Source organism: Pogoniulus pusillus, chromosome 25, assembly GCF_015220805.1.
Source record: "Pogoniulus pusillus isolate bPogPus1 chromosome 25, bPogPus1.pri, whole genome shotgun sequence".
In the NCBI taxonomy this organism is placed as follows: Eukaryota; Metazoa; Chordata; class Aves; order Piciformes; family Lybiidae; genus Pogoniulus; species Pogoniulus pusillus.
Genome location: NC_087288.1, coordinates 79,202 through 102,995, shown reverse-complemented (window position 1 = coordinate 102,995; position 23,794 = coordinate 79,202). Strand labels below are relative to the sequence as shown.

The following is a 23,794-nucleotide window of genomic DNA, read 5'->3' as shown; positions in this document are numbered from 1 at the left end:
CAGGCCCTTTTAGACAGTCCTCCAGCTTTGCTGCAGGTCCCTTTCAGATACTGCAGCGTAGCTCGAAGCTCTGCCTTCTCTTCTGCAGCCTCCACAGCCCCAGTTCTTTCAGTCCTGCTTCCCAGGAGAGGTGCTGCAGTCCTCTGCTCCTCTTTGTGGCCCTCATCTGGCAGAAGAGCTGTGTTTTTCCTCTAGCTGCTGCAGAACGGCCTTAATTCTGGTGTCAGCAGCTCCCCCTGTGTCTCCTCTGCTGTCTGTAAATCCCTCCAGAGTAGATCAAGGAAGTGCTGAGTAGCCCCAGCTGGAGTTGAGAGCTGTGCCTATAAAGTGAGTGTGTAGGAGTGGCAGAGCGTGGGCTGTGCCTTGCGTGCGGTGTGCTGTTGGCAAAGGCAATAGGCAGAGCGGCGCTGGGCTGAAGGCGCTGCCCCCGGCCGGGCGCAGAGGCGCTCTCGGTTGTGTGTGCTGCCCTCCGGTGTTTGCTCGTGGGTACTGCAGTTGTGTAGCGGCTGCGGTGTGGCGCCGGTGCTGAGTGCTGCCACCGTGTGTTTGCTTGTCCACACTGCATTTCCTCAGCCGCGGCGGTCGCCCGTTTTCCTGCCTCGTCTCTAAAGGCCGTGCACGATTGAAGTGGCTGAAAGCTGAGGGGAGGGGAGGGGAGGAGGGGAAGGTGAGAGGTGGGAGGGAGAGCTGAGAACTGGTTTGGATTTGTAAGTATTCGAGTGAGGAGTTAAAAGCGGCAGCCACCGGGGGCGGGGCGGTGCTCGGGGGTCGTATTATTGCTAGGGACCTTTGCGCATGCGCCTTGCCGCGGCCCCCCCCCCGTTGCTATAGAGGTTCGCGCATGCGCCGTGTCGCGGCTCGTTGCTATGGAGCACGGTCCCAGCGAACTGCAGTGCCGACAATTAAACACAGGGTGGCAGCAGCGAGCACGGTCCCCAGGGAGCTGCAGTGCCGACAATTAAACACAGGGTGGCAGCAGCGAGCACGGTCCCCAGGGAGCTGCAGTGCCGACAATTAAACACAGGGTGGCAGCAGCGAGCACGGTCCCCAGGCAGCCGTGCCGCCCCCGGTTGCTATGGAGTTTCGCGCATGCGCCGTGCCGCGGCCCCGCCCCCCGTTGCTATGGGGGTTCGCGGCGCCGCCCCCGGTTGCTATGGAGTTTCGCGCATGCGCCGTGCCGCGGCCCCGCCCCCCGTTGCTATGGGGGTCGCGGCGCCGCCCCCGGTTGCTATGGAGTTTCGCGCATGCGCCGTGCCGCGGCCCCGCCCCCCGTTGCTATGGAGGTCGGCGGCGCCGCCCCCGGTTGCTATGGAGTTTCGCGCATGCGCCGTGCCGCGGCCCCGCCCCCCGTTGCTATGGAGGTTCGCGGCGCCGCCCCGGTTGCTATGGAGTTTCGCGCATGCGCCGTGCCGCGGCCCCGCCCCCCGTTGCTATGGAGGTTCGCGGCGCCGCCCCCGGTTGCTATGGAGTTTCGCGCATGCGCCGTGCCGCGGCCCCGCCCCCCGTTGCTATGGCGGTCCGCGGCCCCGCCCCCGGTTGCTATGGAGTTTCGCGCATGCGCCGTGCCGCGGCCCCGCCCCCCGTTGCTATGGAGGTTCGCGGCGCCGCCCCCGGTTGCTATGGAGTTTCGCGCATGCGCCGTGCCGCGGCCCCGCCCCCCGTTGCTATGGAGGTTCGCGGCGCCGCCCCCGGTTGCTATGGAGTTTCGCGCATGCGCCGTGCCGCGGCCCCGCCCCCCGTTGCTATGGGGTTCGCGGCGCCGCCCCCCGGTTGCTATGGAGTTTCGCGCATGCGCCGTGCCGCGGCCCCGCCCCCCCGTTGCTATGGGGGTTCGCGGCGCCGCCCCCGGTTGCTATGGAGTTTCGCGCATGCGCCGTGCCGCGGCCCCGCCCCCCGTTGCTATGGGGGTTCGCGGCGCCGCCCCCGGTTGCTATGGAGTTTCGCGCATGCGCCGTGCCGCGGCCCCGCCCCCCGTTGCTATGGGGGTTCGCGGCGCCGCCCCCGGTTGCTATGGAGTTTCGCGCATGCGCCGTGCCGCGGCCCCCGCCCCCCGTTGCTATGGGTTTCGCGGCGCCGCCCCCGGTTGCTATGGAGTTTCGCGCATGCGCCGTGCCGCGGCCCCGCCCCCCGTTGCTGTGGAGGTCCGCGGCCCCGCCCCCGGTTGCTATGGAGTTTCGCGCATGCGCCGTGCCGCGGCCCCGCCCCTCGTTGCTATGGACTTCCGCGGCACCGCCCCCGGTTGCTATGGAGTTCCGCGCATGCGCCTTGCCGCGGCCCCGCCCCCCGTTGCTATAGAGGTTCGCGCATGCGCCGTGCCGCGGCCCCGACCCCGTTGCTATAGAGATTCGCACATGCGCCGTGTCGCGTCTCGTTGCTATGGAGCACGGTCCACAGCGAACTGCAGTGCCGACAATTAAACACAGGGTGGCAGCAGCGAGCACGGTCTCCAGGGAGCTGCAGTGCCTACAATTAAACACAGGGTGGCAGCAGGGAGCACGGTCCCCAGGGAGCTGCAGTGCCGACAATTAAACACAGGGTGGCAGCAGGGAGCACGGTCCCCAGGGAGCTGCAGTGCCGGCAGTTAAGCACAGGGTGGCAGCAGCGAGCACGGTCCCCAGGGAGCTGCAGTGCCGGCAGTTAAGCACAGGGTGGCAGCAGTGAGCGCTGCGCGCATGCGTTGGGTCGCTGTGCGGGGGGCGGAGCTGGCGCATGCGTCCTGCTCTGCCGCCTCGTTACGCATGCGGGGCCGGGGCCGTGCTGAGAGGCCTGCGGGGGGAAGGCTGCGGCGGCAGCGGCGTGGAGCGGCAGCGGGGCCGGGCCGGGCCGGGCCGAGGAGGGCTTTGCAGTGCCGGTGAGTGTCCGTAGCAGTGCCGCAGGGATTGTCCTTAGTGCGTGGTGAGTTTTCTGTGTCGCTCTGAGCGGGGCCCGGCGGAGCTGCTTCCCAGGCCGCTCAGCGTTGCCGCCCCTCGGGAGGGGCTGTGCGGGCCCCTGGAGTGGGTCTGGCAGCGTCCCAAGGGCTGCGGGGCGCATGGAGGCGCCTGTAAGCCTCTGGGTGTCCCCTGTGGGCTCCGATGGTCCCAGAGGAGCTGGGCAGTGTCTCTGGAGCTGTGTGGCCTCTGTGGGCGCCGCAGGATTCGGGCGGGATCTGAGTGGCTCTCGGTGAGCTCTTTAGGGGTCTCTGTGGGGTCCCCACAGTCCGTGGGCTCTGCTGTGCAGTCTCGGGGCTTGGGGAGCTGAGGATTTGGGGCTGTGCCCCTCTGGTGTTCAGTGTCCAAGCCTGGACCTGCCAGCCACTGCCCTGCCGGCCCCTGCAGGTGAGCCGGGGGCGTCTGAAGGGGTTTTGGGAGCGACAAGGGGGTCTGGGGGCTATCGAAAGGCCTTTTGGGGGCATCTGAAGGGGTCTGGGGGCATCAGAATGGGGTTTGTGGGTACCCGAGGGGGCTGTGAGGCCTCTCAGTCTTCCCCTGGGGGCTCCTGGGGGTGTCTGGAGGATCCCAGAGGAGCTGGGGATGCTCTCAGTGAGGTTTGGGGCTCTCTGCAAAGCCCTCACAGTATCTGGGCTCGTCTGTGGAGCTGTGAGGTGTCGAGTTTGGGGTGCCCCAGGGTTTAGGGAGGTCTTGCTCTGTGTTTCAGTGTCCCCTGAGGGCCTGGGACCTGCAGCCATGCCCCCTGCGGGGTGTCAGGGCAGTCTGGGGGTGTGCAGAGGCCTTTGGGGGTGACACAGAGGATCTGGGTGCTTGTGTAGGGAGTCTGGGAGCATCTGGAGGGGTTCTGGGCTCCCCAAAAAGGGTCTGTAAGCCTGTGCAGGGGTCTGTGTACATGTGAGGTGAGTGTGGGGGTATCAAAGTGGGATCTGAGGGCATCTAAAGGGTTCTGGGGTCATACAGAGGTGTCTGGGGGTCTCTGGGGGAAGCCCTTTGGTGCTCCAAGGGTACCTCTGCAGGGTCCTGAAGGAGTTGAGAGGGACCTGGCAAGGTGCTGCTTGCTGCCAGGTGCTGCTGAGGGGCTTGAGTGGCGTCTGAAGGGGCTTTGGAGGCAGCTAAAGGCCATCTGGGGGCTCCTAAGGGGATTCTGAGGGGGCCAAAGGGGATCTGGGGGTATCTAAAATGGGTCTGTGAGTATCAAGAGGTCTTTTGGGGACATGTAAAGTGGTCTGGGGGCATCTAAAGCGGTGGGGCTGGATCTAAAGTGGGTCTGGAGGCATCTAAGGGAGATCTGTGAGTGTGTAGAGGGGTTCTGGGGTCTCTAAAAAGGTCTGGGGCTGTGCTAGAGGCTTCTGGGCTCATCTGCAGTGAGCCTGGGGGCCCTCAAAAGGGTCTGGGGACAGGTAAAATGGGCCTGGGGTCATGCAGCAGGGTTCAGGGGCATCAGAAGGGGCATTGTGGGCATCTAAGTTGGCCTGGGGTCCTCTGGAGGTTGCCTCCCTCTTTCTGTCTCTGTTGTTTGTGCCTGGGTGAGAGTTCTCTGCTGTGTTTGTTCTCTCTTTTTGCAGGGAGGTGAACTGCTTTGCCCCAGCCCAGCTGCAGATCTGCACTCAGCCTCAGCCCCAAGCCCTGGCAGGGTGGGATGCTTTGGTCCCAGGCCGTGGAGCTGTTTGAAATGCAATTGCTGCTTGCAGCTGGTTCAGAAATGGATTTCCTGTGGCTGTGGGGGCAGAAATGTCTCTGTGGTGAGTTGGTGCCAAGTGCCAGCCTTGCTTAAAGCCTTCTCTTAGGCCTTTCAGTGTGCTGATGGTTGCAGAGGAGAAGCTCAGGGTGTGAAGGAGTGAAAACTGAAGGGGGTGTTCAGGTGTGGGGAGAGGCCTCTGCCCTGGAGAGGCTGCTGGGCAGTGCTGCTGCAGCTAAGGTCTCCCTCGGGGAGCTGTTCCCCTCAGGGGCACTCTGGGGGCACTGTGCAGGAGGTGGCAGCCAGAAGGCAGAGCTGCCTGGGCCTCGTTGCTGTGCTGGCCAAAGCAGGTCACTTGTGCAGCTGTGCCACTTGGTGCTCAGGGCTGTGTTTGGGCAGAGAGGCAGCTGTGCCAGCAGCCTGTGCCGCAGTGCAGTTGGTGCCTGTGTCGGGGTGGATTTAACATCCTTTTACTGCTGGGATGTGCTCCTGCTGCTGCCTTTCTGCTGCCCGGCTGGGAGGGGTCCAGAGGGACTGGGAGACACCAGGAGGGGTTGGGAGGAGACTGGGAGGGCATTGGGATGGAGTGGGAAGGGATGCATGAGGGCCTGGGAGGGAATGTGAGTGACTGGGAGGGGAATGGGTAGGGCTGAAGGGGGTTGGGAGGAAATGGAAGAGGACTGGAAGGGACTGGGACTGAGAGAGACTGGGATGGACTGGGGAGGGGCTGGGAGGGGAATGGGATGGAGGAGGAAAGGACAGGAATGGGAATGAAGGCAATTGGGAGGGAACTAGGAGAGGACAGGGCCAGACTGGGAGGGATTGGGATGGATTCAGTGGAAGTGGGAGAGACTGGGATTGGGAGGAGACTGGGAGGGCATTGGGATTGAGTGGGATGGACTGGGATGGACTGGGAAGGGCCTGTGAGGGGATTTGGAGGGACTGATGGGAACTGGGAGTGGAATGGGAGGGACTGGGAAGGGACTTGGAGAGGCTGAGAGAGACTGAGCCAGACTGGGAGGTGTTTGGGAGGCAGTGAGAGGGATTCAGTGGAACTGAGAGTGACTGGGAGGGATTGGGAGGAGAGGGAGGGGTCTGGGAAGGCATCAGGGATGGCCTGAAGGGATTGGGATGGGGAAGGCCTGGGAGGTAGTGGGAGGGGACTGGGAAGGGGCTGGGAGGGGAATTGGAGGGACTGGGAGAGAGTGATAGGGGATTGGGAGTTACTGAGGGGACTGGAAGGAGACTGGGATATACTGGGAGATAGTGGAATGGACAGGGAGGGATTGTGAGGGGCTGGGTGGGACTGGAAGGGGACTGGGAAGGACTGAGAGAGACTGGGCTGGACTGAGAGGGGACTGGACTGGCAATGGGAGGGAGTGGGAAGGCATCTGGAAGGGATCAGAAGGAATTGGAAGAGACTGAGAGGGAATTTGGCATGGGAGGGTATTGGGAAAGGCTCTGGGGGGATTGCAAGAGACTGGGATGGACTGGGATGGACTGGAATGGGACTGAGAGGTGTCAGGGAAGGGAATGGGACTGGGAGGTCCTGGGATGGGACAGGAAGGGGAATGGGAGGGACTGATGGGAACAGGGAGAGGAATGGGATGGACTTGGAGGGACTGGGAAAGGACTTGGAGAGGCTGAGACTGAGCCAGGCTGGGAGGGGTTTGGGAGGCACTGAGAAGAACTGGGAGGGAGTGGGAAGCCTGCAGAGGGACTGGGAGAGAGTGATAGGGGATTGGGAGTTCCTGGAGGGGACTGGAAGGGGAATGGGATATACTGGGAAGTAGAGGAATGGACTGGGAGGGAGCTGGGTGGGACTGATGGGGACTGGGAGGAAATGGGAGGGGACTGGGATGGACTGGAAGGGATTGGGAGAGAGTGTGAGGGGATGTGGAATGAGTTTGGAGAGACTGGGAGGGACTGGAAGGGATTGGGAGAGAGTGAGAGGGGATGTGGAATGAGTTTGGAGAGACTGGGAGGGACTGGAAGGGATTGGGAGAGAGTGTGAGGGGATGTGGAATGAGTTTGGAGAGACTGGGAGGGACTGGAAGGGATTGGGAGAGAGTGTGAGGGGATGTGGAATGAGTTTGGAGAGACTGGGAGGGACTGGAAGGGATTGGGAGAGAGTGGGAGGAATTCAGAGAGACTGGGAGGGACTGGGGTGGAGTGGGAAGGAATAAATGAGTGACTGGGAGGGATTGGGAGAGACTGGGAGGGGATTGCGAGGGACTACTTGGAACTGGAAGAGGAATGGGATGGTCTGGGAGGGACTTGGAGAGACTAAGCCAGACTGGGAGGGGTTTGGGAGACACTGAGAAGGACTAGGAGGGGACCAGGCTAGACTGGGGGGGATTCAGAGGAACTGGGAGGGATTGGGAGGAGACTGGGAGGGAGTGGGATGGAGTGGGAAGGGATTGATGAGGGACTGGGAGTGATTGTGAGTGACTGGGAGAGCCATGGAGGGGAACAGGAGGGGCAGATGGGGAGTGGGATGGGATTGGGAGGGACTGGCGAGGAGTGGGAGGAGACTGAGAGGTAGTGGGAGGGAAGTGGGAAAGGATGAGGGACTGGGAGGCAGTGGGAAGGCACTGGGAGGGGATTTGGAGGGACTGGGAGACAGTGATGGGGATTGGGAGCTGATGAAGGGGACTGGAAGGGGACTGGGGTATACTGGGAGCCAGTAGGATAGACTGGGAAGGATTGGGAGAGGACTGGGTGGGAGTGATAGAGAACTGGGAGGGACTGGGAGAGACTGGGAGGGGACTGGGATGGACCTGGCAAGAACTAGATTAGGACTGGGAGAGAACTGGGATGGGCCTGGAAGGGACTGGGAAGGACTGGGAATGTGAAAGTACTGGGAAAGGAGTGGAATGGGATTGTGAGGGACTGGGAGGGAGTGGGTGGGATTCAGAGGAACTGGGAGAGAGTTGGATGGACTGGGAAGGGATCTGGGAGAGACTCGAGGGGACTGGGATGGACTGGGAAGGGGACTGAGGTGGCATGGAGAGGTATGGGACTGGGAGGTACTGCGAAGGGACTGAGAGGGCAATGGGATGGACTGGGAGGAACTGAGGTGGAACTGGGAAGGGGGGGGGAAGGCCAGAGAGAGAATGGGAGGGGAATGGGTTGGACCTGGTTAAAGACTGGATTGGGACTGGGAGAGGACTGGGAGGGTATTAGGAGAGGCCTGGAAGGGTCTGAGAAGGACTGGGATGTACTGGGAAAGGCCTGGAATGGGATTGTGAGACTGGGATGGAACTGGGAGGGGATTGGGAGGGAGTGAGTGGGATTCAGAGGAACTGGGAGAGTCTGGGATGGACTGAGAGTGGGCTGGGCTGGGAAGGGATCTGGGAAGGAGTGAGGGGACTGGGAGGGATTGGGAAGGGGACAGAGAGCTGTCAGGGAGGGGAATGGGACTGGGAGGTACTGGGATGGGACAGGGAGGGGAATGGGAGGGACTGATGGGAAGTGGGAGAGGAATGAGATGGCCTGGGAGGGGATCTGGAATGGATTGTGAGAGAGTGGGGGGGGACTGGGAAGGGATTGGGATAGACTGGGAGCTAGGGGGATGGACTGGGAAGGATTGGGAGGGGGCTGGGTGGGAGTGATAGAGGATTGGAAGGAAATGGGAGAGGACTGGAATGGGACTGGGAAGGGACCGGGATGGACCTGGTAAGGACTGGATTTGGACTGGGAGGTACTGGGAGAGGACTGTGAGGGAACTGGGATAGGCCTGGAAGGGACTGAGGAGGACTGAGAGGTGGCAGGGAGGGGACTGGGCCAGGGAGAGGATTGGGGGGAATGGGAAGGGTTTTGGAATGGATTGGGACTGGGAGGGGACTGGGCCAGAGTGGGAGGGGAGTGGAAAGGTAGTGGGAGGGTGTGAAAGGTAGTTGGAGGGCACTGGAAGGGACTAGGAGGGGATTGGGATGGACTGGGAAGGGACTGGTGAGGATTGGATTGGGAGAGGCCTGGAGGGTACTGAGAAGAACTGGGAGGGGACTGGGATGTACTGGGAAAGGAGTGGGATGGGATTGAAAGAGACTGGGGTGGGACTGGGAGGGGGTTGTAGGGAGTGGGTGGGATTCAAAGGAACTGGGAAGGACCGGGAGGAGACTGGGAGTGGGATGGACTGGGAATAGTGGAACTGGGAGGGGACTGTGAGGGATTGGATGGGACTGGGAAGGGGCCTGAGAGGTGGCAGGGAGGGAAGTGGGACTGGGAGGTACTGGGATGGGATAGGGAGGAGATTGTGAGGGACTCATGGGAACTTGTGGAGAAATGGGAGGGAATGGGAAAGGACTGGAAGGGGACTGGGATATACTGGGAGACTGTGGGATGGACTGGGAAGGATTGGGGGAGGGCTGGGTGGGACTGATAGGGGCTTGGGAGGGACTGGGAGAGACTGGGATGGACCTGATGACGACTGGACTGAGACTGGGAGGGACTAGGAGATGACTGTGAGGGAACTGGGAAAGATCTGGAAGGGACTGAAAAGGACAGGGAGGGGAGTGGGATGTCCTGGGAAAGGAGTGGAATTGGATTGTGAGAGACTGGGCTGGGACTGGGAGGGGACTGAGAGAGAGTGGGTGGGACTGGGAACAACTGAGCTGAACTGGGAGGGGACTGGGAAGGGGCCTGAGAGGTGCCAGGGAGGGGAATGGGACTGGGAGGTAGTGGGATGGGGCAGGGAGGGGAATGGGAGAGACTGATGGGAAGTTAGAAAGGAATGGGCTGGGCTTGGAGGGAGTGGGAGGGGATTGGGAGGGAATGTGATGGGGTCTGGAATGGATTATGAGTGACTGGGAGGGCACTGAGCCAGAGTGGGAGGGGATTGGAAGGGATTGGGATGTACTGGGAGCTAGTGGGATGGACTGGGAAGGATTGGGTGAGGCTGGGTGGGACTGGGAGTGGATTGAGAGGAACTGGGAGAGGTTGGGAGGGACTGGAGTTGGACTGAGACTGGGAGGGGACTGAGGTGGACCTGCTAAGGACTGGATTAGGACTGGGAGAAAAATGACAGAGGAGTGGAAGGGACAGAGAAGGTCTGGGAGGGGAGTGGGATGTACTGGGAAATGACTGGAGTGGGATTATGAGAGACTGGGATGGGACTGGGAAGGAGACTGAGAGGTGGCAGTGAGGAGAATGGGTCTGGGAGGGACAGGGATGGTAATGGGAGGAAGTGGTGGGAACTGGTGGAGGAATGGGATGCACTGGGCTGGAGTAGGAGGGCATTGGGAGGGAATGGGAAGGGATCTGGAATGGATTGTGAGTGACTGGGGGGGACTGAGCCAGAGTGGGAGTGGACAGGGAAGATACTGGGAGGGGAATGGGAAGGCAGTGTGAGGGTGTGAAAGGTAGTTGGGGTGGCCTGGAAGGCCCTGGGAGAGTATTGAGAGGGAGTGTGAGGGGACTGGAAGGAGACTGGGATATACTGGGAGCTAGTTGGATGGACTGGGAAGGATTGGGTGGGGCTGTGTGGGACTGATAGGGGATTGGGAGGAGATTGAAAAGGACTGGGAGGGGAGTGGGATGTGTTGGGAAAGGACTGGAATGGGATTGTGAGAGACTGGGAGGGGACCAGGAGGGATTGTGTAGGACTGGAGTGGGATTGTGAGAGACTGGGATGGGACTGGGAGAGGATTGGAGAGAGTGGGTGGAATTGAGAGGAACGGGGAAGGACCAGGAGGAGCCTGAGAGGGCATTGGAATGGACTGGGAGGGAGTGGGATGGTGTGGGAAGGGATCTGAAGGGATCTGGGAAGGAGCAGAAGTGGGAGGGGACTGTGGGGGATTGGGTGGGACTGGGAAGGGGCCTGAGAGGTGGCAGGGAAAGGAATGGGAGGGACAGATGGGAAGAAGAAGAAGAAGGAGGTAGAGTGGGAGGGGATTGGAAAGGAATGGGAAGGGATCTGGAATGGATTGTGAGTGCCTGGGAGGGGACTGGGAAGAGACTGGCAGGGGAGTGGAAAGGTAGTGTGAGGAGGTGAAAGGTAGTTGGGGTGGCCTGGAAGGGACTGGGAAGGCATTGGGAGGGAGTGGGTAGGATTCAGAGGAACTGGGAGAGACTAGGAAAGACTGAGAGGAGACCAGGAGGGCATTGGGATGGACTGGGAAGGGATCTGGGAAAAAGTGAGTGGAACTGTGAGGGGACTGGGCGGGGATTGGGTGGGACTGGGAGGTGCTGGGATGGGACAGGGAGGGGAATGGGAGAGACTGCTGGGAAGTGGGAGAGGAATGAGATGGAGTGGGAGGGAGTGGAAGGGGATTGGGAGGGAAGGGAAAGGGATCTGGAATGAGTTGTGAGTGACTGGAAGGGGACTGGGGACTGGGAGGGGATTAGGAGGGAGTGGGAGGTGACTGGAAGGGGACTGGGATGTACTGGGAGCGAGTGGGATGGACTGGGAAGGATTGGAAGGGGGCTGGGTGAGACTGGGAGGGGATTGGGAGGAAATGGGATCAAACTGGGAGGGACAGAGAGAGACTGGGAGGGGATTGGGAGGGAAGGGGAAGGGATGGGGAGGGGAGTGGGAAGGGGCTGGTAAGGACTGGATTTGGATTGGGAGAGGCCTGGAAAGGACTGAGGAGGACTGGAAGGAGATCAGGAGGGATTGGGTAGGACTGGAATGTGATTGTGAGAGACTGGGAGGGAGTGGGATGGACTGGGAAGGGATCTGGGAAGGAGTGAGTGGGTCTGGGAGGGATTGGGTGAGACTGGGAAGGGGCCTGAGAGGTGTGAGGGAGAGGAATGGGCCTGGGAGGCCCTGGGATGGGACAGGGAGGGGAATGGGAGGGACTGATGGAAGTGGGATGGGATTAGGAGGGACTGGTGAGGCGTGGGAGGAGACTTGGAGGGACTGAGAGGTAGTGGGAGGGAAGTGGGAAAGGATGAGGGATGGAGTGGAGGGACTGGGAGGGACTGGGATGGCCTGGGAGGGGATGTGGAGGGCCTGGGAGAGAGGGATAGGGGCTCGGGAGTTAGTGGAGGGGACTGGAATATAGTGGGAGATAGTGGGATGGAGTGGGAGAGATTTGGAATGGATCTGGAATGGATTGTGAGTGAGTGGAATGGCAATGGAAAGGGACTAGGAGGGAGTGGGAGGGAACTGGGATGGAGCTGGAAAGGACTGGATTGGGACTGGGAGAGGACTGAAAAGGACTGGGAGGGCTGTGGGATGTAGTGGGAAAGGAGTGTAATGGGATAGTGAGGGACTGGGAAGGGATTGGGAGTGAGTGGGTGGGATTCAGAGGAATGGGGATGGAGTGGGATGGAGTAGGATGGGCTGGGAAGGGATCTGGGAAGGATTGAGCTGAATTGGAAGAGGACTGGGAAGGGGCCTGAGAGGTGTCAGGGAGGGGAATTGAATGTGACTGTGTGGGGATTGGGAGAGACTGGGATAGACTGGGAGGGATTGGGAGGAGACTGGGAGGGCATTGGGACAGACTGGGAGGGAATGGGATGGAGTAGGAAGGGATCAGGGATGGAGTGGAGGGACTGGGAGGGGATGTGGAGGGAGAGAGGGATAGGGGCTTGGGAGTTAGTGGAGGGGACTGGGATATACTGGAAGATGGTGGAATTGAGTGGGAGAGGATTGGGAGGGAATGGAGAGGGATCTGGAATGGATTGTGAGTGACTGGGAGAGGACTGGAATGGCACTAGGGACTGGGAGAGACTGGTAGGGGACTGGGATGGAGCTGGAAAGGACTGGATTGGGACTGGGAGGGAAATGGGAGAGGATTGGAAGGGACAGGGAGGGGAGTGGGATGTACTGGGAAAGGAGAGGAATGGGATTGTGAGTGACTGGGAGGGGACAGGGGACTGGGAGGGACTTGGGAGGTGACTGTAAGGGGACTGGGATGTACTGGGAGCTAGTGGGATGGACTGGGAAGGATTGGGTGAGGCCGGGTGGGACTGGGAGTGGATTGAGAGGAAATGGGAGAGGACTGGGACTGGAATGGGACTGGGATGGACCTGGTAAGTACTGGATTAGGACTCGGGGTGCAGTGGGAGAGGACTGGAAGGGACAGAGAAGGACTGGGAGGGGAGTGGGATGTACTGGGAAAGGAGTGGAATTGGATTATGAGAGACTGGGATGGGACTGGGAGGGGAGTGAGAGAGAGTGGTTGGGACTGGGAAGGAGACTGAGAGGTGACAGAGAGGGGAATGGGACAGGGAGGGTAATGGGAGGGACTGTTGGGAACTGGGAGAGGAATGGGATGCACTGGGCTGGAGTAGGAGGGCATTGGGAGGAAATGGGAAGGGATCTGGAATGGATTGTGAGTGACTGGAGGGGACTGGGCCAGAGTGGGAGCAGACTGGGAGGGGAATGGGAAGGTAGTTGGAGGGACCTGGAAGGGACTTGGAGGGGACTGAGAGGGAGTGGGAGGTGACTGGAAGGAGACTGGGATATTCTGGGAGCTAGTGGGATGGACTGGGAAGGATTGGGAGGGAGCTGGGTGGGAGTGATAGAGGACTGGGAGGAAATGGGAGGGGACTGGAGTTGGACTGGGAAGGGACCGGGAGGGACTGAGAGAGACTGGGAGGGGACTGGGATGGACCTGTAAGGACTGGATTGGGACTGGGAGAGGAGTGCGAGGGAACTGGGAGAGGCCTGGAAGGGGCTGGGGAGGACTGGGAGTGGGAAGGAGTGGGATGGACTGGGGAGGGATCTATGAATGACTCAAGTGACTGGGAAGGATTGGGTGAGGCTGGGAAGGTGCCTGAGAGGTGGCAGGGAGGGGAATGGGACTGGGAGGTCCTAGAATGGGACTGGGAAGAGAATGGGAGGGATTGATGGAAGTGGGATGGGATTGGGAGAGAATGGGAAGGGATCTGGAATGGTTTGTGAGTGGGAGGGGACTGGGAGGCAATCGGAGAGGAGTGGGAGTGAGATGTAGTGGGAAAGGAGTGGAATGAGGTTGTGAGAGACAGGGATGGGACTGGGAGGGATTTGGGAGGGAGTGGGTGGGATTCAGAGGAACTGTGGGAGACTGGGAAGGACTGGGAGGGCATTGGGATGGAGTGGCAGGGAGTGGGATGGACTGGGAAGGATTAAGCGGAACTGGGGAGGGGACTGGGAGGGATTGGGTGGGACTGGGCAGGGGCCTGAGAGGTGTCAGGGAGGGGAATGGGCCTGGAAGGTGCTGGGATGGGACAGGGAGGGGAATGGGATTGACTGAGATGGAGTGGGAGGGGACTTGGAGGGAATGGGAAGGGATCTGGAATGGATTGTGGGTGACTGGGAGGGGACTGGGCTGGACTGGGAGGGGACTTAGAAGGGACTGGGAAGGGAATGAAAAGGAACTGGGAGGATCTGAAAGGTAGTTGGAAGGGACTGGAAGGGACAGAGAGAGACTGAAAGGAGACTGGGATGGACCTGGTAAGGACTGGGTTGGGACTGGGTGAGGACTGGGTTGTACTGGGAAAGGACTGGAATGGGAGGACTTGGAAGGGGCCTGGATGGGAACTGAAAGTGCTCCTAGGAAGAACTGTGACAGACTGGGAGGGACTGGGAGGTGGTCTGGAAGAGACTGGAGCAGGATTGGGCAGGGACTGGGATGGGATTAGAGAGGGGCTGGGAGAGGTCTGGGAGGGAACTGGAAGGCACTGCAGAGGAATTGGGAGGGACTGGGAGGGGGCTTGATGGGACTGGGAATCTTACCTGGAGGCGCTGGGAGCTGCTCTGGGGGCGCTGGGAGCCTCCTCTGTGCCCCTGCCGTTTGGTCTCCCTCCCCCCTCCCTCCCTCCCTCCCGGCGCTGACAGAGCAGGAGGGCCAGAGCCACGCTCTGATTGGCCAGTGGGGCTCGGGCAGCAGCGCTCCCATTGGCTGCGCTGGGCCAGCCCCCCAGTTTGGGAACAGTGCGTCCCAGTTCGGGACCAGTCCCCCCCAGTTTAGGAACAGTGCGTCCCTGTTCGGGACCAGCCCCCCCAGTTTGGGAGCAGTGCGTCCCAGTTCGGGACCAGCCCCCCCAGTTTGGGAGCAGTGCGTCCCAGTTCGGGACCAGCCCCCCCAGTTTGGGAACAGTGCGTCCCAGTTCGGGACCAGCCCCCCCCAGTTTGGGAACAGTGCGTCCCAGTTTGGGACCCGCCCCCCCAGTTTTGTTCCAGTGCATCCCTAGTTTGGGACCAGTCCCCCCACCTTGGGAACAGTGTGTCCCAGTTCGGGACCAGTCCCCCCTAGTTTTGTTCCAGTGCGTCCCAGTTTGGGACCAGTCCCCCCAGTTTGGGACCAGTCCCTCCCAGTTTGGGAACAGTGCATCCCAGTTCGGGACCAGTCCCCCCAGTTTGGGAGCAGTGCGTCCCAGTTTGGGACCAGTCCCCCCTAGTTTTGTTCCAGTGTGTCCCACTTTGGGACAAGTCCCCCCAGTTTGGGACCAGTCCCTCCCAGTTTGGGAACAGTGTGTCCCTGTTCGGGCCCAGCCCCTCCCAGTTTGGGAACAGTGTGTCCCAGTTCGGGACCAGCCACCCCCCAGTTTTGTTCCAGTGTGTCCCAGTTTGGGACCAGTCCCCCCAGTTTGGGACCAGTCCCCCCAGTTTGGGACCAGTCCCCCCAGTTTGGGACCAGTGCATCCCAGTTTGGGACCAGTCCCCCCCAGTTCAGGAACAGTGCATCCCAGTTTGGGACCAGTCCCCCCCAGTTTGGGAACAGTGCATCCCAGTTCGGGACCAGTCCCCCACAGTTTGGGACCAGACCCCCCCAGTCTGCGACCACTCCCCTGCAGTTTGGGTTGAGTGTGTCCCAGTTTGGGCCCAGTTTGCCCCAGTTGGGGTCCAGTTCCCTCCCAGTCCCTTCCATTCCCCTCCCACTTCTGTTCCAGTCCCTCCCACTCCCCATCCAGTTCTTCCCAGTCCCCTCCAGTCCCTCCCAGTCTTTGCCGGTTCCCTCCCACACCCTCCCAGTTTCCTCGCAGTTCCTGCCCAGTCCCATCCCAGTGCTTCCCAAATCCATCCAGTACCTCCAACACACCTTCATGTCCCCTCCCAGTCTGTCCCAGTCCCTACCACTTCTGTTCCAGTCCCCAGCCCTCCCCTCCCAGTCCCTCCAAATCCCTTTCCAGTACCTCCCAGTTCCCTCCCAACTCGCTCCCAGTCCCTAACAGTTCTCTCCTACTCCCTCCCAATGCCTCCCACTTCCTTCCCAGTCCCCCGCCCAGTCCCCTCCCATTTCCATCCCACAACTTCCCAGGCCCTCCAAATTCTATCCCAATCCTTCTCATTTCCCTCCCAGCCCCTCCCAGGGAGCCTGACTGGGAGGAACTGGGAGGGACTGGGATGGAACTGGGTGTGACGGGCAGGGATGGGGCACAGGGTGCAGCCTGTGAGGGATTGTCAGGGACTGGGAGGGAACTGGTTGTGACTGTGTGGGGATTGGGAGAGACTGGGAGGGATTGGGAGGAGGCTGGGAGGGCATTGGGACGGACTGGGAGGGAATGGGATGGAGCGGGAAGGGATCAGGGATGGAGTGGAGGGATTGGGAGGGACTGGGATGGCCTGGGAGGGGATGTGGAGGGAGAGAGGGATAGGGGCTTGGGAGTTAGTGGAGGGGACTGGGATATACTGGGAGGTAGTGGAATAGATTGGGAATGGATTGGGAGGGAATGGAGAGGGATCTGGAATGGATTGTGAGTGACTGGGAGAGGACTGGGGACAGGGAGGGGATTAGTAGGGAGTGGGAGGTGACTGGTAGCACTAGGGACTGGGAGAGACTGAGAGGGGACTTGGATGGACCTGGAAAGGACTGGATTGGGACTGGGAGGGAAATGGGAGTGGATTGGAAGGGACTGAAAAGGACTGGGTGTGGAGTGGGATGTACTGGGAAAGGAGTGGAATGGGATTGTGAGAGAGTGGGATGGGACTGGGAGGGAGTGGGTGGGATTCAGAGGCACGGGGAAGGAGTGGGAGGGAGTGAGATGGACTGGGAAGGGATCTGGGAAGGAGTGAGCTGAACTGGGAGAGGACTGGGAAGGGGCCTGAGAGGTGTCAGGGAGGGGAATGGGACTGGGAGTTGCTGGGATGGGACAGGGAGGGGAATGGGAGGGACTGCTGGGAAGTGGGAGAGGAATGAGATGGAATGGGAGGGAGTGGAAGGGGATTGGGAGGGAAGGGAAAGGGATCTGGAATGAATTGTGAGTGACTGGGAGGGGACTGGGGACTGGAAGGGGATTAGGAGGGAGTGGGAGGTGACTGGAAGGGGACTGGGATATTGTGGGAGCTAGTGGGATGGACTGGGAAGGATTGGGATGGGGCTGGGTGGGAGTGATAGAGGACTGGGACGGGACTGGAGTTGGACTGGGACGGGACCGGGAGGGACTGAGAGAGACTGGGAGGGGACTGAGATGGATCTGATAAGGACTGGATTGGGACTGGGAGAGGACTGTGAGGGAACTGGGAGAGGACAGGAAGGGACTGGGAGGGGGAGTGGGAGGGATTGAGAGGAACTGGGAAGGACTTGGAGGAGACTGGGAGGGCATTGGGATGGAGTGGGAGTGGGATGGAGTGGGAAGGGGCCTGAGAGGTGTCAGGGAGGAGTGACCTGGGAGGGCATTGGGAGGGAATGGGAAGGGATCTGGAATGGATTGTGAGTGACTGGGAGGGGCCTGGGAAGGTAGTGGGAGGGTGTGAAAGGTCTTTGGGGTGGCCTGGAAGGCATTTGGAGGGGACTGGGATGTACTGGGAGCGAGTGGGATGGACTGGGAAGGATTGGAAGGGGGCTGGGTGAGACTGGGAGGGGATTGGGAGGAAATGGGATCAGACTGGGAGGGACAGAGAGAGACTGGGAGGGGATTGGGAGGGAAGGGGAAGGGATGGGAAGGGGAGTGGGAAGGGGCTGGTAAGGACTGGATTTGGATTGGGAGAGGCCTGAGGAAGACTGGAAGGAGACCAGGAGGGATTGGGTAGGACTGGAATGGGATTGTGAGAGACTGGGAAGGGATTGGGAGTGAGTGGGTGGGATTCAGAGGAACGGGGAGGGAGTGGGAAGGGATCTGGGAAGGACTGAGCTGAACTGGGAGAGGACTGGGAAGGGGCCTGAGAGGTGTCAGGGAGGGGAATTGGACTGGGAGGTGCTGGGATGGGACAGGGAGGGGATTTGGAAAGGATTGTGAGTGACTGGGAGGGGACTGGGCAGGTAGGGGGAGTGTGTGAAAGGTGGTTGGAGTGGCGTGGGAGGGGCCTGGGATATACTGGGAGCCAGTGGGATGGTCTGGGAAGGATTGGGAGGGGGCTGGGTGGGACTGATAGAGGACTGGGAGGAAATGGGAGAGGACTGTGAGGGACTGGAGTTGGACTGGGAAAGGACTCATCCCAGTCCCCTCCCAGTCCTCAGTCCCTCGCAGTCCTGCCCCATTCCTTCCCAGTCCTCTCCCAGACCGTCCCAGTCCCAATCCAGTCCTTCCCAGTGTCTCCCAGTATGCCCCAGTCCCCTTCCAGACTAGGGTGATTGTGAGTGAGTGGGAGAGGCAGGGAGGGGAATGGGAGGGAGAGCTGGGAAGTGGGATGGGATTGGGAGGGACTGGGGAGGAGTGGGAGGAGACTGAGAGGGAAGTGGGAAAGGATGAGGGATGGAGTGGAGGGATTGTGAGGGACTGGGATGGCCTGGGAGGGGATGTGGAGGGCCTGGGAGAGAGGGAGAGGGGCATGGGAGTTAGTGGAGGGGACTGGGATATACTGGGAGATAGTGGAATGGAGTGGGAGTGGATTGGGAGGGAATGGAGAGGGATCTGGAATGGATTGTGTGTGACTGGGAGAGGACTGGGGACAGGGAGGGGATTAGGAGGGAGTGGGAGGTGACTGGTAGGGGCCTGGGATGGACCTGGAAAGATTGGATTGGGACTGGGAGAGGACTGGGAGGGAAATGGGAGAGGATTGGAAGGGACTGAAAAGAACTGGGTGCGGAGTGGGATGTACTGGGAAAGGAGTGGAATGGGATTGTGAGAGAGTGGGATGGGACTGGGAGGGCTTTGGGAGGGAGTGGGTGGGATTCAGAGGCACGGGGAAGGAATGGGATGAGGGGGAGGGAGTGAGATGGATTGGGAAGGGATCTGGGAAGGACTGAGCTGAACTGGGAGAGGTCTGGGAAGGAGCCTGAGAGGTGTCAGGGAGGGGAATGGGACTGGGAGTTGCTGGGATGGGACAGGGAGGGGAATGGGAGGGACTGCTGGGAAGTGGGAGAGGAATGAAATGGAATGGGAGGGAGTGGAAGGGGATTGGGAGGGAAGGGAAAGGGATCTGGAATGAATTGTGAGTGACTGGGAGGGGACTGGGGACAGGGAGGGGATTAGAAGGGAGTGGGAGGTGACTGGAAGGGGACTGGGATATTGTGGGAGCTAGTGGGATGGACTGGGAAGGATTGGGATGGGGTTGGGTGGGAGTGATAGAGGACTGGGACAGGACTGGAGTTGGACTGGGAAGGGACTGGGCGGGACTGAGAGAGACTGGGAGGGGACTGAGATGGACCTGGTAAGTACTGGACTGGGAGAGGACTGTGAGGGAACTGGGAGAGGCCAGGAAGGGACTGGGAGGGATTGAGAGGAACTGGGAAGGACTTGGAGGAGACTGGGAGGGCATTGGGATGGAGTGGGAAGGGGCCTGAGCGGTGTCAGGGAGGAGAGTGGCCTGGGAGGGCATTGAGAGGGAATGGGAAGGGATCTGGAATGAATTGTGAGTGACTGGGAGGGGACTGGGAAGGTGGTGGGAGGGTGTGAAAGGTCTTTGGGGTGGCCTGGGAGGGGACTGGGATGTACTGGGAGTGAGTGGGATGGACTGGGAAGGATTGGAAGGGTGCTGGGTGAGACTGGGAGGGGATTGGGAGGGATGGGAAGGGGAGTGGGAAGGGGCTGGTAAGGACTGGATTTGGATTGGGAGAGGCCTGGAAAGGACTGAGGAGAACTGGAAGGAGACCAGGAGGGATTGGGTAGGACTGGAATGGGATTGTGAGAGACTGGGAGGGGATTGGGAGGGGGTGGGATGGACTGGGAAGGGATCTGGGAAGGAGTGAGTGGGTCTGGGAGGGATTGGGTGAGACTGGGAAGGGGCCTGAGAGGTGTGAGGGAGAGGAATGGGCCTGGGAGGTCTTGGGATGGGACAGGGAGGGGAATGGGAGGGACTGATGGAAGTGGGATGGGATTGGGAGGGACTGGTGAGGCGTGGGAGGAGACTTGGAGGGACTGAGAGGTAGTGGGAGGGAAGTGGGAAAGGATGAGGGATGGAGTGGAGGGACTGGGAGGGGATGTGGAGGGCCTGGGAGAGAGTGATGGGGGCTCGGGAGTTAGTGGAGGGGACTGGGATATACTGGGAGATAGGGGGATGGAGTGGGAGAGATTGGGAATGGATCTGGAATGGATTGTGAGTGAGTGGAATGGCAATAGAAAGGGACTAGGAGGGACTGACAGAGCGGGAGGGGACTGGGATGGAGCTGGAAAGGACTGGATTGGGACTGGGAGAAGACTGAAAAGGACTGGGAGGGCAGTGGGATGTAGTGGGAAAGGAGTGTAATGGGATAGTGAGGGACTGGGAAGGGATTGGGAGTGAGTGGGTGGGATTCAGAGGAACGAGAAGGGAGTGGGATGGAGTGGGAGGGAGTAGGATGGTCTGGGAAGGGATCTGGGAAGGACTGAGCTGAACTGGGAGAGGAATGGGAGGGGGCCTGAGATGTGTCAGGGAGGGGAATTGGACTGGGAGGTGCTGGGATGGGACAGGGAGGGGATTTGGAAAGGATTGTGAGTGACTGGGAGGGGACTGGGCAGGTAGGGGGAGTGTGTGAAAGGTGGTTGGAGTGGCGTGGGAGGGGCCTGGGATATACTGGGAGCCAGTGGGATGGTCTGGGAAGGATTGGGAGGGGGCTGGGTGGGACTGATAGAGGACTGGGAGGAAATGGGAGAGGACTGTGAGGGACTGGAGTTGGACTGGGAAAGGACTCATCCCAGTCCCCTCCCAGTCCTCAGTCCCTCGCAGTCCTGCCCCATTCCTTCCCAGTCCTCTCCCAGACCGTCCCAGTCCCAATCCAGTCCTTCCCAGTGTCTCCCAGTGTCTCCCAGTATGCCCCAGTCCCCTTCCAGACTAGGGTGATTGTGAGTGAGTGGGAGAGGCAGGGAGGGGAATGGGAGGGAGAGCTGGGAAGTGGGATGGGATTGGGAGGGACTGGGGAGGAGTGGGAGGAGACTGAGAGGGAAGTGGGAAAGGATGAGGGATGGAGTGGAGGGATTGTGAGGGACTGGGATGGCCTGGGAGGGGATGTGGAGGGCCTGGGAGAGAGGGAGAGGGGCATGGGAGTTAGTGGAGGGGACTGGGATATACTGGGAGGTAGTGGAATAGATTGGGAATGGATTGGGAGGGAATGGAGAGGGATTTGGAATGGATTGTGAGTGACTGGGAGAGGACTGGAATGGCACTAGGGACTGGGAGAGACTGGTTGGGGACTGGGATGGAGCTGGAAAGGACTGGATTGGGACTGGGAGGGAAATGGGAGAGGATTGGAAGGGACTGGGAGGGGAGTGGGACATACTGGGAGCTAGTGGGATGGACTGGGAAGGATTGGGTGAGGCTGGGTGGGACTGGGAGTGGATTGAGAGGAAATGGGAGAGGACTGGGACTGGGATGAACCTGGAAAGGACTGGATTAGGACTGGGAGGGCAATGGGAGAGGACTGGAAGGGACAGAGAAGGACTAGGAGGGGGGGTGGGATGTACTGGGAAAGGAGTGGAATTGGATGGAGTGGGAAGGGATCAGGGATGGAGTGGAGGGATTGGAAGTGACTGGGATGGACTGGGAGGTAGGGGGAGGGGAGTGGAAACGTCTGAAAGGTACTCGGAGGGGCCTGGAAGAGTCTGTGAGGGGATTTGGAAGGACTGTGAAGGGAATGGGAGGGACTGGAAGGGGACTGGGATATGGTGCGAAGAATGGAAGGAACTGGGACGGGACAGGGCGGGAATGGGATTGACTGACAGGGAGTGGATGGGGACAGGGAGGGGAATGGGATTGACTGACAGGGAGTGGGAGGGGACAGGGAGGGGAATGGGATTGACTGACAGGGAGTGGGAGGGGACAGGGAGGGGAATGGGATTGACTGACAGGGAGTGGGAGGGGACAGGGAGGGGAATGGGATTGACTGACAGGGAGTGGGAGGGGACAGGGAGGGGAGTGGGATTGACTGACAGGGAGTGGGAGGGGACAGGGAGGGGAGTGGGATTGACTGATAGGGAGTGGGTGGGGACAGGGAGGGGAATGGGATTGACTGACAGGGAGTGGGAGGGGAGAGGGAGGGGAATGGGATTGACTGACAGGGAGTGGGAGGGGAGAGGGAGGGGAATGGGATTGACTGACAGGGAGTGGGAGGGGACAGGGAGGGGAATGGGATTGACTGACAGGGAGTGGGAGGGGACAGGGAGGGGAGTGGGATTGACTGACAGGGAGTGGGAGGGGACAGGGAGGGGAATGGGATTGACTGACAGGGAGTGGGAGGGGACAGGGAGGGGAATGGGATTGACTGACAGGGAGTGGGAGGGGACAGGGAGGGGAGTGGGATTGACTGACAGGGAGTGGGAGGGGACAGGGAGGGGAATGGGATTGACTGACAGGGAGTGGGAGGGGACAGGGAGGGGAATGGGATTGACTGACAGGGAGTGGGAGGGGACAGGGAGGGGAATGGAAAGGGATCTGGAATGGATTGTGAGTGAGTGGGAGGGGACTGGGCGGGAGAGGGAGGGGACTTAGTAGGGACTGGGAAGGGAATGAAAAGGGACTGGGGGGGTCTAAAAGGTAGTTGGAAGGGCCTGGAATGAACTGGGAGGGGACTGGGATGTACTGGGAGCTAGTGGGATGGACTGGGAAGGATTTGGAGGGGGCTGGATGGGACTGATAGGGGATTGGGTGGAAATGGGCGAGGACTGGGATGGACCTGGTAAGGACTGGATTGGGACTGGGTGAGGACTGTGAGTTGTACTGGGAAAGGACTGGAAGGGGAGGGCATGGGAAGGGCCTGGATGGGAACTGAAAGCGATCCCAGTAGGAACTGGGATGGATTGGGAGGGATTGAGAGGGGGTCTGGGAGAGACTGGAGCAGGATTGGGCAGGGACAGGGATGGGATTAGAGAGGGGCTGGGAGAGGTCTGGGAGGGAACTGGGAGGCACTGCAGAGGAATTGGGAGGGACTGGGAAGGATTTGGAGAGGTCTGGAAGGGAACTGGGAGGGACTGGGAGGGGGCTTGATGGGACTGGGAATCTTACCTGGAGGCGCTGGGAGCTGCTCTGGGGGCGCTGGGAGCCTCCTCTGTGCCCTTGCTGCCGTTTGGTCTCCCTCCCCCCTCCCTCCCTCCCTCCCGGCGCTGACAGAGCAGGAGGGCCAGAGCCACGCTCTGATTGGCCAGTGGGGCTCGGGCAGCAGCGCTCCCATTGGCTGCGCTGGGCCAGCCCCCCAGTTTGGGAACAGTGCGTCCCAGTTTGGGACCAGCCCCCCCAGTTTGGGAACAGTGCGTCCCAGTTTGGGACCAGCCCCCCCAGTTTGGGAACAGTGCATCCCAGTTTGGGACCAGCCCCCCCAGTTTGGGAACAGTGCGTCCCAGTTTGGGACCAGCCCCCCCCAGTTTGGGAACAGTGTGTCCCAGTTCGGGACCAGTCCCTCCAGTTTGGGACCAGTCCCCCCCAGTTTGGGAACAGTGCGTCCCAGTTTGGGACCAGTCCCCCAGTTTGGGACCAGTCCCCCCCAGTTTGGGAACAGTGCGTCCCAGTTTGGGACCAGTCCCCCAGTTTGGGAACAGTGCGTCCCAGTTCGGGACCAGTCCCCCCCAGTTTGGGAACAGTGCGTCCCAGTTTGGGACCAGCCCCCCCAGTTTGGGAACAGTGCGTCCCAGTTTGGGACCCGCCCCCCAGTTTGGGAGCAGTGTGCCCCAGTTCGGGACCAGCCCCCCCAGTTTGGGAACAGTGCATCCCAGTTTGGGACCAGCCCCCCCAGTTTGGGAACAGTGTGTGCCAGTTCAGGACCAGCCCCCCAGGGATCAGGGATGGAGTGGAGTGATTGGGAGGGACTGGGATGGCCTGGGAGGGGATGTGGAGGGAGAGAGGGATAGGGGCTTGGGAGTTAGTGGAGGGGACTGGGATATACTGGAAGATAGTGGAATGGAGTGGGAGTGGATTGGGAGGGAATGGAGAGGGATCTGGAATGGATTGTGAGTGACTGGGAGAGGACTG

General features: G+C 60.6%; 1 protein-coding gene across 5 annotated transcripts in view; it reads left to right on the top strand.

Annotated features, from left to right (window-relative positions):
- The first annotated feature begins 2,475 nt into the window (after positions 1 to 2,475).
- The window catches only part of LOC135186458 (uncharacterized), a 40,557-nt gene continuing 19,238 nt past the window's right edge, over positions 2,476 to 23,794 (top strand). For 2 of the 5 annotated variants that reach the window (XM_064164085.1, XM_064164084.1), the window contains exon 1: positions 2,490 to 2,851. In XM_064164085.1, coding sequence (XP_064020155.1) covers positions 2,710 to 2,851 — 142 coding nt within the window. In that variant the 5' untranslated portion in view covers positions 2,490 to 2,709. Of the gene's footprint in view, positions 2,852 to 4,492; positions 4,670 to 23,794 lie in introns of all 5 variants that reach the window. The other 3 variants (XR_010306903.1, XM_064164086.1, XM_064164088.1) reach the window with 3 other exon arrangements.